The 17,307-nt window shown below is 38.6% G+C and overlaps 1 protein-coding gene across 1 annotated transcript in view; it reads right to left on the minus strand.

The window, feature by feature from the left end:
- LOC119891659 (protein Niban 2-like) overlaps positions 1-17,307 on the minus strand; it is a 53,883-nt gene that overhangs the window by 27,020 nt on the left and 9,556 nt on the right. The window contains exons 2-5 of the mRNA XM_038703451.1: positions 8,681-8,811; positions 6,713-6,841; positions 6,513-6,618; positions 1,985-2,152 (exon numbers count right to left, since the gene is read on the minus strand). Of these exons, the coding sequence (XP_038559379.1) occupies positions 1,985-2,152; positions 6,513-6,618; positions 6,713-6,841; positions 8,681-8,811 (534 nt within the window). The remainder of the gene's footprint in view (positions 1-1,984; positions 2,153-6,512; positions 6,619-6,712; positions 6,842-8,680; positions 8,812-17,307) is intronic.

Below are 17,307 nucleotides of genomic sequence, written 5' to 3' on the forward strand. Positions count from 1 at the left end.
ATTACAGAAAGTGATTCTTCTAAGGCTGAATTTTGTTGAATGCAAATCTTCGATTTTATGCTAGCCCTCCATGTATCTCTGCTTCTCCTGCCCAAACAGTAAAATCTGTCAAAGTGTGGACAGATGAGGCTACAGCAGCTCTACAGTAATGTTTTGTACAGAAAGGCCGCCACCGAGGAGAACCCCATCAACCTTAAGGAATATACATCAGTGACATCATACATCTGCAAATGTGTTGATGTGGTAAAGACAATAAAATCCATTCACCAACCAGAAAGCCTGGATGAATGGAGAGGTGAGGGCTCTATGTAGAGCCAAAAGAGCAGCATTTGCAGAGTGAGACTGAAAGCTGGCATCCAGGAGGCAAAGCAAAGACATCAGCAGAGACTGGAGAGAGACCTCAACACCAAAGTCATGTGGCAGGCCTTCAAAAATATCAAAGGCTACAAAAGCAGGAGCTTTTGGGGCATTGACTTATGCATGGGTGGCATGAAGTATATTCAGAAATCTACAATACAAAATAGGAACTAAGGTCCAGCCTCTGACCGGGGAGACAGGCAAGTTTTAGGATAATGGGGTGGCAGATTTCCTGCACTCGCTCCTGCATGGAGTAGCCAACCACATGTGAACATATAGATAAAAGTATATCTGTGTGTGTGTGTATATATCTATATCTCTCTCTCTCTATATCTATCTATATATCTATCTATATATATCTATATCTCTCTCTCTCTCTATATCTATCTATATATATATCTATATCTCTCTCTCTCTCTATATCTATCTATATATATATATCTATATATCTCTCTATATCTCTCTATATATCTCTATATCTATATCTCTATATATCTATCTATATCTATCTATATCTATCTATATCTATCTATCTATCTATATCTCTATATCTATCTATCTATCTATATCTATATATCTATCTATCTATCTATATCTATATATCTATCTATCTATCTATATCTATATATCTATCTATCTATCTATATCTATATATCTATCTATCTATCTATATCTATCTATATCTATCTATATCTATCTATATCTATCTATATCTATCTATATCTATCTATATCTATCTATATCTATCTATATCTATCTATCTCTATCTATCTCTATCTATCTATCTATCTATATCTATCTATCTATCTATCTATATCTATCTATATCTATATCTATATCTATATCTATATCTATATAAAAATGGTAAAAGTATCAGTGGTCTGGAAAACAGCTATGACGTCTGATGGAGCCACGTATGTACAAGGGGCTCTCACTTGACTGCAGAGGGTCTTCTTGTTTTATAACCATGTTTGGTCATTACACTTAGCTCTTCAGTTCTGATACAAGATAATGAGAGTAAAGAAATATGCAACCACAATATGACTTTATTATGTTCTTAGGAATGTTTCCTAAAATACATGGCTTCATGGTGGAGAGGGGCAGGATAAGTACTGGGATTGAGTTGCTCCACAAAAAAAAAAAAGCTAACCTCAATAAATTATGCACTAAATACAACTGAAACTATACTGGCACAGAACATATAAGGATGAGACTTGCTAATTAAAAAGGGGACTGTTGCATCATCATGTTATTTTGCAACTGAGATAAACTTGTTTGAAGGCTTTTGAGCCACTCTCTTCAGCTTATAGCCCTAGGCCACCACAGACTAAATGAAAGTTCATATTTCTCCCATAAACCTGCCCCACAGAATCAGGGTAGGCTCTTTATTACTATGCATTGGTGCCTGTATTGGTTTTAACAACTTATTGTGTTGTATACCTAAAAATTGCTATGTATTACACTACTTAATCATCAAACAATTGGGAGCATTAGCATAACAACCAAAATAAGAACATAGTCTAACTGCCACTACTCATATAAGCTGGTGAGCACATGGTGCATCAGTGCATTTATTATCCCATGTGTGAGCAGGATGTAGTGTTGATCATTAGTTGGCTAGACTTACCATTATTGGTATGCCTGACACAGTCCTGGAGGACAGCATGCCACTTCTGCTGCTCCTTTTCGGTCACAACACAGAAGTAGTAGTGACGGGCGTAAGGGTGCCAGAGGATCAGAGGGAAATTGGTGGCACACTTTAGGAAGGGGGAACTTCCCACTTTGGCTTTTACATCTGGAAAATGTACATAACAAAAACAAAATGAGCAACTAGATTGAACTGGGCCGGAACGACGAATCGATTAGTTGTCAACTATTAAATTAATGTGAATTACTGAAACACACAGCGCTAACATTATCAGCCATAACATTATGACCACCTGCTTTATATTTTGTAGGTCTCCCTTTTGCTGCCATAACAGCCCTGAACCATCGAGACATGGACTCTACTATACATCTGAAGGTGTGCTGTGGTATCTGGCACCAAGACATTAACAGCAGATCCTTTAAAAAGGTTCAGTGTGCAAGTTTTAGTGACATCTAGTGGTGAGGGTTGTGAATTGGACCCCCCCCCCTCCCAAAAGATGTCCTCTGTGAGATGGCAGAGCGCTGCCAGTCAAGAAATTAGGTTTCTTTACATTGATATATTAAGAAATTATATTTACTTGATTATTCAGTAAAACCATTTGTTATTGTGAATATTATTGTTACTTGTTCATTAAACAACAGCCACATCAAAAAATTAAGTGCTATATGATGTCTCATACTCCTGTAATACAGTATTTTACAAGAACGTCTCAAAAAACCTAGTGCATCAAGTATGACCACTGACAGATGACAGGAAAATGTAAGCCTCACTGTTTCTGCACCACAGTCGATTATAAACCACATCACACATGACGTTTACAAATGCATTGTCAAGTGAGGATCAAGGCTCCTCTGTCTTTGCTTAATTAGATAAGAATGCAAATCTTACCAAAATGTCTTTAAATTTTTTTAAATAGTAGTACTGACAGTCATTTCAGCTTGTGGTAAAACGGTGTAACGTTTTTAATGGCCATTTAGCATGTGAAAATGACAAATGACACATTTGTGTGCAGTAAACTAAATACATGTTTTCCACCAGGGCAGTATTCAACGAAAGTTCTGATCTGAGCCATGATGACGAAATGCACTCTGTAGCGCTGTTTGTCCGTTGTCAGCTGTAGAAACATGTCGACACAATAATGAGACCTCCATAGAAGGGGGTGTCCGCAGTTATGTAGATATAAATGGCTCATTCTAAGGTAATAAAAACATAATGGTTCATTATGTTAGGTCTTTATACACCACTGGAAATATACTTATGGATCTTATATTTCATTTCTGTCAGTAAATACTGCAAGTTGCGAGGTGGGGCCTCCATGGATCAGCCTTGTTTTTCCAGCACATCCCACAGATGCTCGATTGGATTGAGATCTGGGGGAGCTGCAGTTTTGGAGATGCTCTGACCCAGTCGTCTAGCCATCACAATTTGGCCCTCTAAGTCACTCAAATCCTTATGCTTGCCCATTTTTCCTGTTTCTTACCCATCAACTTTGAGGACAAAATGTTCACTTGCTGCCTAATGTAGCCCACCCACTGACAGGTGCCATGGCAACAAGATAATCGGTGTTTTTCACTTCAGCTGTCAGTGTCATAATGTTATGGCTGATCGATGTATGCATTATGATGACTGCAGAATGTCTTTGCATCCATTTGAAGAGTCATGTAGTCTTCAGCGGGTCCAGCATTACTAATACATGTTTTGAGGTCAAGCATTATTCTAACCCACAGAACATTTATTTAAATAGCAGTCACAATCTAATTATTTTGGACAAATCAAATACAGTACGTTCTACAAGGTGTGGGTCATGACCAGGGCTTGAAATTAACTTTTTTGCTCACTAGTCACATTGGCTAGTGGTTTTCCAAAGTTACTAATTACACAGCATTTTCCAATAGCCACATTTATGTTGTTGGAAAATTATGTTTTATATGATTAAAGTTCACAATGGCATGCTTAAATTGGCGTGCTAAAATGTAATATCTGATGAGGTTGTATGTAAAGCTCCTTTTTTTTTTGAAAACATGTAGGTCTATTAAAGAGGTCATATTCTGCTCATTTTCAGGTTCTTATTTAGGGGTTGTAGCAGAAGATTATATTTTTGTCATACTGCACATTGCTGCAGCTCCTCTTTTCACCCTGTGCTGAAGGCTTCATTTTAGCTACGGAGTGATGCATCTTGTCTCTAAATGATCTTTGTTGGGAGTTGCACATGCACAGTTCCTAGTTAAGGACTAGTAGCCAATCAGAAGCAGAGAAGGGCGGGTCAGTGAGAAGCAAACATGGCTTCAGTTCAGCTGTACATGTTGCAGAGCAGCTTAGCAACATGGACTGTAGCAAGTTTCAGAGTGGTGAGTTATTAATCTGTAACAAAAGTCTCTTTCATCCATAAAGTTTTAACTGAGCTCTGTCTCTACATCACAGGAACAACTTTATGTCCACTGACTGCCTGGAGGGGAGCTAGTGTTTGGAAGGGAGAGGAGAGGTGTGTGCTGCAGCTCATTGTTTTTCCACCGCTGTTTTTGAGGGCGTGTCGGAGTAGCCGCTTGGCGAGCGTTATGAGTCGAACTACAAAATGAACTGTTTTCAGGCAGTTCAGAGCAGAGTTTTCTGTGGGAGATGGGAACTCACTTTGGGCTGGACTTTGGCCTTTTTCACTTTGCAAACCCATTACATGCACAAAAAGATATACAACTCAAAGGAGAGAGAAAAGGCCAAAACGCATAAAATGATCTCTTTAAGTCTATTATTATACTAAAAGTGCTGCATGGGTGTAAAAGATTAATTGAAAAGATAAAATTGCAATATTTTTAGCAGCAGTAAATACTGTAATACAGAGTAGGAAATGTACCTGCATTAGAAACAAGAGCAAAGAATAAATTATTTTGTCTAAGAAAGGCAGCAGGTTAAAAAAAATTTATGAAGGCCTATATCAGTTTTGGGCACTTGGGATTGTTTGTTTTGCATCTGCATTTCCTCAGAGCTTTGCCTGGATTTGTGTTTATCATGAAGTTCTGGTAGCTCTGAGTAACTGCTTCACCTGAAACATATTTTCCAGATGATTCCCATACAAACACCTCTCCTGCTTTCCTACATGGCATGATTACTTTAAAAAAAAATAAAAAATAAAAAATACAGAATAACTCTGGAAAGGTAGTTGTGATGAGACGATATGATGTGACATAAAGACAGCCTTGCTAGTAGTAACACCATGTCCCTTAATCATAAAGATATCTGTAATTTTACAGCATTTAAGGGCACTTTCCTCCTGGCTTTTCTCTTTTTTTGTCTCAGCCTTTTCTCTGTCTCTTGTTCTCCTACGCACACTCACGCACTGAGTGAACGCTGTGTAAATGTGTGTGCATGCGACCAGTCGCTCCTGATGACAGAGATCATCAGGTTAAAAGCAGGCGGGAGGCTGACGGTCTACAGGTCTAAGGGGCTGTAGCTGCCCTGTGACAGATTCTCTTTAACAAAAGTCTGGATGTCATTGTTGGTGCCAGTCCGCGTTTAATCTCCAGCAGCGTTTACAGTATTGTCGGCTTCACGCTTGGACTAATGAGCAAACACTATGTGCAGCTAGTACTCATGGGAGTTGTAGTGTAGTAGTATCAAATTGCAATTTGTTTATTTCAGATGACTTTTTAAAAAAACAATACAATTTTTCAACACGCCAAAGTGGCTAGTGGGAGTGGCTGTGTTACCCGCCACGGCTGAAATCCACCCGCATTTGGCAGGTTGGCGGGTGTTAATGTCAAGCCCTGGTCATGACAAAGGCAGCCAATTGTTAATAAAAATAACAATTTTAATGAAAACACATAAAACAACATCAGGCACTACTTCTAAACCAAATACAAGCTAGATATTCTGCCTTACTTGTCCATGGTCATGATTTAAGGATACTGAAGGTTTGACACAGGGTGTTATTAGCAGGCTATAACAGGTTCATACACAACCAGTTTGCTCTCATAATTAAAGGATTGACTGTCATTCCTTCCAATGTTGCATACCATACACCGCCAAACTCATTCTTCAGAGATGTAGCTTTATTTATGTATTCCCAACTGTACTACCTGTACATGTGGCCACTGCAACTCAGCAAATGTGCAGTATCCTGGAGAGCAATATCTCAGCTGAAAACAATAACTTATTGTACTGTATTGTTTCATATCTATTGTTTTACAGATTTAGTAATCTACACACCACCATTTTATTTATTTGTATATTTTGAACCTTAATTTAGCTCAAATCTTTATATTTTATTTATTTGGTTGTCATGTTTGTTTTATTTGTTATGTGGGTTATGGTCAGGATTGCACTCAGTTTCATTATTCTCTGTGCAATGACAAAGGAATCTGAATCTGATACAATTAATACAATTATTTGAAATGTAATTTTTATTTTAGAAACATCTGGCAGTAATAAGTAAAAAAAATTATCATCCCAATTTATTCCAACTTCAGCCTCCGCTCCCCTCTATCACTTCCCCTCCCACCCTCCTCCTCCTCACCAGGCAGGCTGTTGCTGATCAGATCCAAGTATTGCTCCATAGATGTCAGCACTTTGTAGCCGGCACAGTTGATGGTTCCTTTGGGATGGAGGTGTTTGTCATGGGACTGGTAGTTAAGATAGGGAGCAGATTTAACATGTTAGACAATGAATCAAACCACGATCAAATAAACAAATTTTACAGGCAGTTTTCCCCCTTACTGCTTTGCTGTCATAATAATCGATGTTGTAGGAGTCTGGAACGAAGAGAAAGCGGTTCCTCCATTTCTTGTTCTCCTCCAGGTACTGAAATAGTGAGCCAGAGAAGATGGACTTGTTCGCCAGTGGAATCTGTGGAAGACGGCACATTTCAGCTCAAACCTTATTTACCACAAGACAAAGAGTTTTTTTTATGACTGCACAGGCTGATTTTGAGGTTTTTTTTAATGCTAAGAAAGAAGGAGAGAAGCAGGGAAAAGGCCAGCCTGTGTTTATGTATTCTAAAAATATGCGGCCGTGTCTTAATGCCCAGAAATCCAGATAGTATTGTTTTCCTCTAAGAGAGCTGACTGTATTCCTTACCAACTTCTCTGTGCGTGCTAGCTGTGTATTACAAGCATGACACACTATAATGTGTTTGATAATTGACAAAAACCTAAACAAAAAGAAACATCAAATTAAGCGGATTTCAAAGTTTCAAGTTTTCCAGCATCAGCACACATACCACGAAACATTTACTTTATTTCCCAGAATTAATTTCTTTGTTGCCATGTGAATTTTAATAAGAACATTTAATGCAATGTTCTGTAAAGAATAATGCCACCCTGACTCATATAGAGCATAGCAGAGTAGTGCTGCTGCACTAGGGCCAGGTATCGCTTGGATTTCTGTGATACTAGTGCCAATACAGTATAGTGCCTTCGATTCTGTACCAATAGCATGTTTGATACCTTAATTTTTTTTCTACAAACCCCACAACAAAGCACATAGTCTGAGCAGAAGCCGAGCAAATCTAAGTGCAAGCAGGGGCTGTTTGGGTGCAAGAACAGGGTATTTGAGGGAAGCATTACAACATTTGAATGTGAAATTAATAAGGCATGCTTTCAAACTAAAAGGCCAAGCTCTTGAATAAAGCCTCATAGTAGAAATGCACAGCAAAGTAAGTCTTTCTTCACTGAATGCAGTAAAATGTTCTATAATTTGTATAGAAACCCATTTCTGCCAAGAAGAAAAAAAATAATAAATATGGACGGAAAGTTAGGAGAGAGAGAGAGAGAGAGAGATAGATATATAGATAGATAGATATATATATTATATATATATATATATATATATATATATATATATATATATATATATATATATATATATATATATATATATATATATATATATATATATATATATATATATATATATATATACATATACACACACACACATATATATACACACACACACCCACCCTCAAAAACACCGCTGGAAAAACACACACTGAGCTGCAGCACACACCTCCTCTCCCTTCCAAACACTAGCTACCCTCCAGGCAGGAAGTTGTTCCTGTGATACATTGGTTACAGATTAACAACTCACCACTCTGAAACTCTTGCTCCAGTCCATGTTGCTAAACTGGTAAGGGCAAAATGTACAGCTTAACTGAAGCCGTGTTTACTGGCTTCTCACTGACCCGCCCATCTCTGCTTCTGATTTTCTAATAGTCTTTGACTAGAAACTGAGCATGTGCAACTCCCAACTAAGATCATTTAAAGCCAAGATGTATCACTCCATAGCTAAAACGAAGCCTTCAACATACAGTGAAAAGAGGAGCTGCAGCAATGTTCAGTGTGACAAAAAATATGGTGTTTCTTGAAAATTAGAATAATTGTTCTGGTACAACCCCTAAATAAGATTATGAACCTGAAAATGAGCAGAATACTACCTCTTTAAAAAGTCTGAAGTTGGACATAATATTTACTTAGTAAGTCTCACTATCTGAATTTGGACTTACCCTAAGTATCGACTCTTTTCTTCACCAGGGAGACTTGGGCTTACATACTTATGTGTTCAGTTGTGTATTTAAGAAAAATTGTGAACCATGTTAACATGTTGTTTAGAAGTGCTACTACTGAGTTAGGAGAGTATGGAATCTGTGCTCAGAGTATTGCAGTGTGGTTGTAGAGTATGTTTTACTTTGCGGTGGAGTAGCTGGGCTTGTGGGCCACCTCCTCCTTCTATGTCAAAGCGAACTTTGTTGAAGAGAGCCACTGCATACTGCTGCTCATAGAGACGCCCAAACTCCCCCATCACCTCCCAGGTTCGAGCTGAAACACAAACACACACAGTCTTAGGACAGTAGTGGCACTGTTTAAGAAATTTTTGTGGTCTTGAGGCATTTTATTTTAATTTACACAATGAATAATAACTATTTATTTAGTACCTTTAGTTTACACAGTGCTTTGACAGACAAAGCAAATACAGGATCCCCAAAGTGAAAAAATTAAAATGAGATAAAAACAATACAAACATCAATAAACATGTCAATAAAATATAAAGATCTAAAACTAGGTCACCCGGTTTGATTACATAACCACAAAAGGGTGTGATTTAATTCAACAAAAAGGGTGCTGTGTGAGATACTCCTGCCTCTGTGTGCACTTTGTATTAGCACCTTATGCCTACTTCAGACTACACGGCTTGCTGTCTTGTATCAGGAGGCTTGAAGTTGTTGTGGTGGCAACAGGGGTCACAGAATACACGAGCTGACAACAACACGGTCACCAGCTGACTCTAAACTATATGGTCTCTAAACCACGCTTTATCATGAAAACACGTGAAAGTGACATGGGAAATGACCTGAAACGGGAGTTGTTTATTTTATATACACTATTGTAAAACTGTATATTATAAAACATGAGTAAAGAACATGAGTCAAAGAATGGTTTAGCACACACGGGCCGCATACATGGTCTGTGCTACAGAGCTTTACAAAGCTCATGTCAATCAGCTTGGTCCAGAGAAGGTCTGTGCCAGTTTGGTATAGGTGGGACTTCCAGCTTCGGAGGACTTTAAAGAAAAAAACTTAATAGTTCAGTTTTTGTGATTTTGAAGGGAAAAACCTTATAGGCGGAAATGGGCGTGGCCTATACTACGAGATTCAGCTCAATCCTCTGAATGCATTTACAAAAGGTTTTTGATATGTGCCTTTGTAGTTCCAAGCCCGAACAAGTTGAGCTTGCTTGTAGCGCCCCCTAGAGGTAGAAGTGTGTGAATTTTTGAGCCCGAGGTACTCTTACGGGTCTGTACCTACCCTATGAGTGTTGCGTGTGTAGCATTTACCGTCTAGACAGCAGTAAGACTTTTGAGGACGGAAGAAGAATAATTACCCACCATGTGGGTGGTGACGGGGCAATGGATAAGACTATGCCTTTGGTGTGAGAGACCCTGATTCAATCCCCCACTGCGACCTTCCACCATTGTGTCCCTGAGCAAGACACTTAACCCCTAGTTGCTCCAGAGGCGTGTGACCTCTGACATGTATAGCAATTGTAAGTCGCCTTGGATAAAAGCGTCAGCTAAATGAATAAATGTAATTAATAAAAACAATACAGTAACAATAGGGTTTGCCTTGCATTCGCGTTCCCTGCCACCTCTCAGGCTACGACCCCTAATAAACTATATACACACACACACACACACACACACACATGAGTATATACACCCAGGAAATAATTAATAAATAATTCTGATTAAAACCATGGTATGATCTAGGGCTGACCCGAAGAGTTGAAGATTCAATGCTTTGATGGGCGGAGCCTGATTCGATTTGCAATCGCCCGCACAAAAAAATAAAAATCATACATGATTCGACTATAGGCAGGACTTGACGATTCTGATTCGACTATGTACTATGTCCTTAGTCGGGGACAGCCCTAGTATGGTCCGAACTGTGAGTTTTGTAATCGGTTGCACACCTAGTCTTAAATCATAAAATATTGCATGCTTTGGAGAATAATAAAATTGTTTTGGTGATATGGATATTATAAGATAAAGAGCAATAGTAATTAGTAAAATGGAATTCCATCTGGGCTTGGTGGTAAGGAGGTGGATGACTGTGATCCCATCTGCACCGCACTGTGGTTATGAAATCCTGTTTTTGTTTCATCAATAATTGTTTCATTAGGAATATTGACAAGTGGCCAGAATAAAAGGCAGAAGAAGATTTTGGATTACATTAGATGGTTATTGGAACTGATTAAGGCAAACTATTTTAAATAAACATTCTGGTGACCGAAGAGGTTGAGCTGCTTCTCTTCCACATTCTGTCAGTACGAGTCACATCAATCACACCTCTCTCCCGCAAAGAAACGTATCACACTTCCTGAAACCGTCAAGACATCAGAAGGAGTGTTGCGACCAGAGTTTCTATTGTGTCACAGAGGTCAAGGAATAAAGTGAATTTTTGATATGATACCAAAGTAGAAATACCAAATGAGACTTTTGATACTTGCTGAATGTGTGTTTTCATATAAAATCTTGTTATTCATCTAGATGAATAATTATTAATTCATCAGTCTATTTCAGAGCTGTTCATACTGTTATATTTTCATACTGTATACCAAATCCACCTACCTCGAGTACATTTACATTACATTTAGCTGATGCTTTTATCCAAACCGACTTACAATTGCTGTAACATGTCAGAGGTCGCACGCCTCTGGAGCAACTAGGGGTTAAGGGTCTTGCTCAGGGACACAATGGTGGATGGGTCACAGTGGGGGACTGAACCCGGGTCTCTAAACAAAAGCAGCTGTCCAAGAACTCTTTAAAATATGATTATAAAAACAAAACATTTGAAACTCTGATCGACAAGTAGGTAAACCAAATTATGAGCATGCTTACTTTACTTCCATCATTTTGGTGGGAGGGGCTGGGACACTGCAGAATGAGTCGATCATATGTGGGGGGCCGGAAAACGGAGTCAGGGCTGACTCATTTAATACCCACAGCAATCAGTAACAATGCAATCATCTGTACACTCATCTTAGTGACATAGAACTAAGCCCCATGATTATGACACACATGGGAAAGCTTGTGGGAGAGGGTGCAAACAGCACAAACTCCCTCCTGCCTGACCCTGCTTCAGGAAACTGCTGTAATAACTTTCTGCGTGTTAATGCTGCATTCCAGACTGCTCGGAACTTGTATATTTACCAGTTAAAATTTCTGATTTCCAACCTCAAAGTGTTTCAGATGCATGATTGGCAGACAGTATCTAACTACATTTACTCAAATACTGTACTAATACTTAAGTACAAATTAGAGGTACTTGTACTTTACTTGTATTTCTTTTGTTTCTACTTCTACTCCACCACATCATCATACTGTACTTTTTACTTCAGTTATTAGTTACTTCAGAAATTAAGATTTTTTTACACACAAAACATATGAAAAGTTAATAAAAAAATCTTTTTCAGTTTATTTTTTTGGTTTATACAAGTACAGTTAGTACATTAGTGAACTGATAGAAATGTAATGTTGGCAACTATTTTGATGATCATTTAACACATTTTTCCATGTAAAAACATTTCATTGTTCCAATTTCACAAATGTGAAGATTGGTTACGTTTCCTTTTGATTATTTTAATGTATTTTTTAATAGAGCTGGGCAATGATTAAAATTTGTCATCGCAATTAATCACACAGTTATGCGCAAAATTGAATAATGAATTCTAAAGTGCTGCTCTCAACTTAAACATTAATGTAATCAAAAACAAAAGTTATTTGCCAGGGCATTACCTTTTATCTAGAGTCCAGAGCCACAATCAGATCATCATAACAGGCTCCTTCTGAGCAACAGGTTAACATACAGTATATAAATCCATTTCTTGTTCTACTTTCTGAACAGGTATCAGCAGAAACATTTTTCTTTTGATGAGGGAGCAGATTTGGAAGAGAGACTGATCCTCGCTGTTTGTGAGTTTCCAGAATCTATTACTGTTTACTGAATAGTTATTAGGACATCAACAGGAGGGAATTCACATGGCAGAGCATCCCCGCAAAACTAGATGAAGGCCTATCAGGTAAAGTTATGTAGCCTATAATTTTAACTTAAGTTAAACCATTTGGCATTTGTTCACTTTTCTTGCTTTTGTTTATCTACTTCTCCCACACGCTGCATAGTCAGCGTAGTCTGCCGAAGCCTCCCTCCACTGCTTGTTTGGGCGGGTGGTTTGCAGGCTGATCAAAATCCCGCCCCTCCTGTGACCCAGGGTTTCACTGTATGTGTATTCAGAGCCAGTGAGCAACAGACTTTCAAACTAATAATAACTGTGTTAATGTTAGATAAAATAATTGTCAGCGTTAATTAATGCATTAACACGATAGCGCGTTAACTTGCCAAGCCCTAATTTTTTATCATTTTGAGGTTTGGACTGAAAAAACAGGCATTGTGAAGGTGTCACTTTGGGTTATGGGTAATTGTGAAAACATTTCTCACTAGTTTCAAAATTCTTACAATCGATTAATTGAGAAAATTATCAGCAGATTAATTCATAATGAAAATCATCATTAATTGCATTAATCTGATACAAGATAGTTCAACCTCAACCAATTACAACAGTAAATAGTAAAATCTTGCTTTTAAGTCCATGCATGAGTACTAATAATCTAATAATGTAATATACGTCACATGGGACATTTTTCATTCTGCATTTAGCACTTTAAGTACATTTTCTGATTATATGTACATACTTTCAATTAAGTAACATTTTCAATGCAATACTTTCACATTGGGGTATTAGTTCTTGTACTGGATCTGAATAAAACAACCACTGTTCATTACGCCGAAAGTGAACAAAAAAACATGGCTGGCTGTGACAAACTGATGGATTTTGTCAAGTGTGCACAACTGAACCCTCAGCAGTGGCCTTAGCACCTATAATAACACTGGAAACATATTTCAATCAATCAATTTACATGCAGAACAGGTTGCACTAAATGATAGTATATTATATATTTAATTAAATGCAGGCAAATATACTTTGTTGCCTTTCACTTTGTGGTTTAGCAATTACAATGTGTTCTCTATGGCAGCGGCCATTGCTATGTGACGCCATTCTGCTGCACCTCGTGAAGTCGGGTATTCTTTCTCCAAATTCACAATGTGGAACTTGGACTTGTGAAGTGGTGTTACTTTTTCCTAGTCGGAGGTCAGAAATTTCCAAGTTGTCTGGAATGCAGCATAAGTCACTTTTTAAAAGCTCTTTCAGACGGCTCCCTGACCAGACTGATAATTCAGTCGATTGATATTTATACAAATACTAATATTTGTGACAGGTAGCAGCCTTTATAAGCACATTAGCTGAATCCTGATCATCCATTTCCAATCCATTTCATCCATCTAGCAAGGCTCATGGCTCATTGTGGTTGCTTTGAAACACACCCACGGTTCACATGCATCTTTGGAAAAGCCACATTACCAGTGTAATCACGACATCCAGACCGCATCAGACAGCTGAGTGGAATCAAAGACCTCATTCATTTCGAACAATTGAAGACAACAGGAGATAACGTTGCTGACCTTATTTTTCGATCTTTTCACTGACCATCAACTTTCTGACTGAGAAAGTTGCTGATTTGCCAATGATATGACCAAAACAGAGACGTTCCAAACAAAGTACCTGCTCACAACAACATGAGGATGTGTGATGACTGAGGTTTTCTTCCTGGACAGCACTGGCATGCACTATTCAGGAAGTCTGGAACATGGGTGTGTACATGCCCATATGTTAACTTCTCTTGATAGTGCGAGGGTGTCTACCATTAGTAAAGGACTAGGAATGAATTTCACCATGATTGTCTTCATGCCTTGGCCTATGGGGGACTAACCTGAAGTACCTCTTCTTACAAACAATACTTTGCCTTTTCCTTCTCTTTCCCTGCTTTTTATTCCATAGAAGGAGTTCTCAGAGTCCAGAACCCAAAGATGGAGCTTTTACCAGATCGTAAAGCATGGACAGGCAGTTTTATCATCTTATCCGCTGTACCACAAAGGGTCCACAAGATCAGTGCTCATGCTTAAAGTAATATCATTATTCACTACCTTAAGTAAACAAAGAAAAATAATGACATGTATGAGCGTACACAGGACATACAAAGCAGTACACAGTTCTTAGGTTTCAATACCAACTTTACTTTACAAAGCAGTGCCTGGACACACATGACAAATGTTAATGTATCTATTATTTCTGCCTTTGGTCTGTAATGTGTTTCATCTTTTGAAGTGAGAAGTTTAATCAGAGTTTATCTAATCATGGTTTGCCTTTTTTTGGCATATGTAAGTAAGATTCCCATTGAGCATTTTAGTAAGAAACAGCCAATCACCAACCTGTGACAAAATACTCTTTTTTCTGTGTTTCTGACTGGAAGTTGCTCAGGCGTAGTCATGTGACTTAAGTACAGAACAAGTGCTTAAAACTTTAAACTTTCCAATTCTGGTATCATTTTGGAGGAATTCAGTAACTATGAGGACATTTTTTGTTTCCAATTGCAACAACAAAGTGTTCTGAATTTGATACAGCTCTGATTCACACCTTTGACTGTCTTCTCCATAGCAACAGCAGCTAAAGCTATTGCTAAGTATTGGTGGAAAAAGCACTCATATCCTTTATGTAAAATTACCAGTACAAAAATGCAAAAAACTTTACATTAAAAAGGCCTGCATTCAAAATGTTACTTAGTAAAAAAAAAAAAAAATGAAAGGTAGAAAATATACATAAAGTACCAATAGTAAAAGTACTTGTAGGAGTGAGATGCTTTATTCCACAGCTAAAACAAAGCATTCAACACACAGGGTGAAAAGAGGAGCTGCAGCAATGTGCAGTATGACAAAGAAGTTAGGTTGTTTTTCGAAAATGAAGCCATGTAAACCTGTTCTAGTACGACCCCTAAGTAAAATTATGAACCTGAAAATAAGCATAAAATGACCACTTTAACAGATACCATATTTTAATACACATGTAGTTAACATAAAAAAATAAATAAAATTGGCTATATACAGTTATTTTTATACAAAAGCTATACAAGTTAGATTAAATTCAACTTTGTCATTGCGCATGTCACTGGTACAAAGCAACGAAATGCAGATAGTATCTCACCAGAAGTGCTGAAGCAGTAATTAAATAGAATGATACATTATTCTTCACACTTTTTGGGTCACAAACACACACACACACACACACACACACACTATACGAGCTGACAGCGGCCGTGTCATCCAACGCTGGTCTCCAAACCACGTTTGGTCAAGAAAACACACAAGAAATGTGTTTGTTAGCTGTTGTTCGTTATTATAAAGAAATTATAAAGACCAAGAATCTGGGTGAAAGAATGGATTAGCACACGCAGGTAAAAGGGATCGTCTGAGCTACAGAGAGAGCTGGAGGTGAGTAAAAAGTGTTTTGCAGTGAAAAAGTAGCTGCCTGCTCTCATTGGCTGGATGTGGATGTCCAGTCTGCCGACTCTTCCAGATATTTGGCATGATAGATATCTGGCAGACGTCGGCAATGTAGCAGTGATGTGTCGGGGAGCAGTTTTGATGAGTCGTTCAGTAGTGCACACAACGACTGGCGACCGCCGATCGACTGTTGATTTACTCCTGATCACAACCTGATGATCGCCGAGCGGCAAATCAGGCTAAAAATCGTGTAGTGTGAACCAGGCATTACATGTATCCACCCAGAACATTATGCAGTGCAGTTTTTAAATTTGTGTCTGGGCTGAATGTAAACAGCAGCAACAATATGATAATATGGTTTCATCGCCACATTAAAAAGTCTGACATTTGAGAAACCGTGTCCAACTTGACTGCGTTTTAAGCACCAAGCATAACCGATCTAGAGTCCGCCATCTGTGATCTTCCACTGACAGCTCAGACATTTACCAGGAGCAGTCTTAAGTCTCAGCTGGGCCAGTGCGTCTATTCTGGCTCTCTTTCATCTCCTCTGGGCCGATCACAGCACCTACCATGGTGACTTGGCATGGAAAAATGGAATTAGGGTTGGGCCAACAGAGGATGCAATCGTCCATCGGCGATGGCTGACATCACGATGTTGAGCGGCCATGGTGATGTAAACCCTCCATCGCATGCCAGCTTGTTAGTGACGTAGCCTATCAAAAAAACGCAACTAACTAACTATCTGCACTCTTTAAAATATCCACCGCGACTTGTAACGTAAGTCTGTGCGAGTGAACACTTGCACATAAGATGACTGCTACCCCCCGCTCCGCCCACGCCCCCTCATCGTCCATCCCGATGTATCATTGTAGACATCGCCCAATCCTAAATGGAATCATAGATGACTTTTCTTTGTTGCAATATCGGCATTATATATCAACATCAGCAACCCTGCTCTCTAAAAATCGGTGAGTCATTAAAAAACTCATATCAGTCAACCACTGTCCAACACCACACACACTGGTAGAGAGAAACAGAAAGAGGCAGAGCAGTTGTTTGCAGTAAGAGACCAGAGGGGTGTAGGTGTGGGTGTGTGTGTGTAGAAGAGAAGTGAGGGGGAAAGCAGGGTGAGCAAAAAATGGTAAAATAAGAGATAACCTGCCAATACCCCCCACCCCCGCCACAGTTACAGTCATTCTGAAGGAAACATGGTGTTTTATTTTGTCATATGTTATCAGTAAAAACCACTGATTTTCCCTCTGAAATGTCGTGAAGTAAGTATAAAGCAGCATAAAATAGATATACACGCAAGAAGAGTACCACAGACATTTACTCAGTTATAGTACAGTTCTTGATGAAATCC

This window comes from Micropterus salmoides, unplaced genomic scaffold (assembly GCF_014851395.1).
Source record: "Micropterus salmoides isolate LMB-PRFRI ecotype aquatic unplaced genomic scaffold, ASM1485139v1 Ms_hic_scaffold_7, whole genome shotgun sequence".
Classification (NCBI taxonomy): Eukaryota; Metazoa; Chordata; class Actinopteri; order Centrarchiformes; family Centrarchidae; genus Micropterus; species Micropterus salmoides.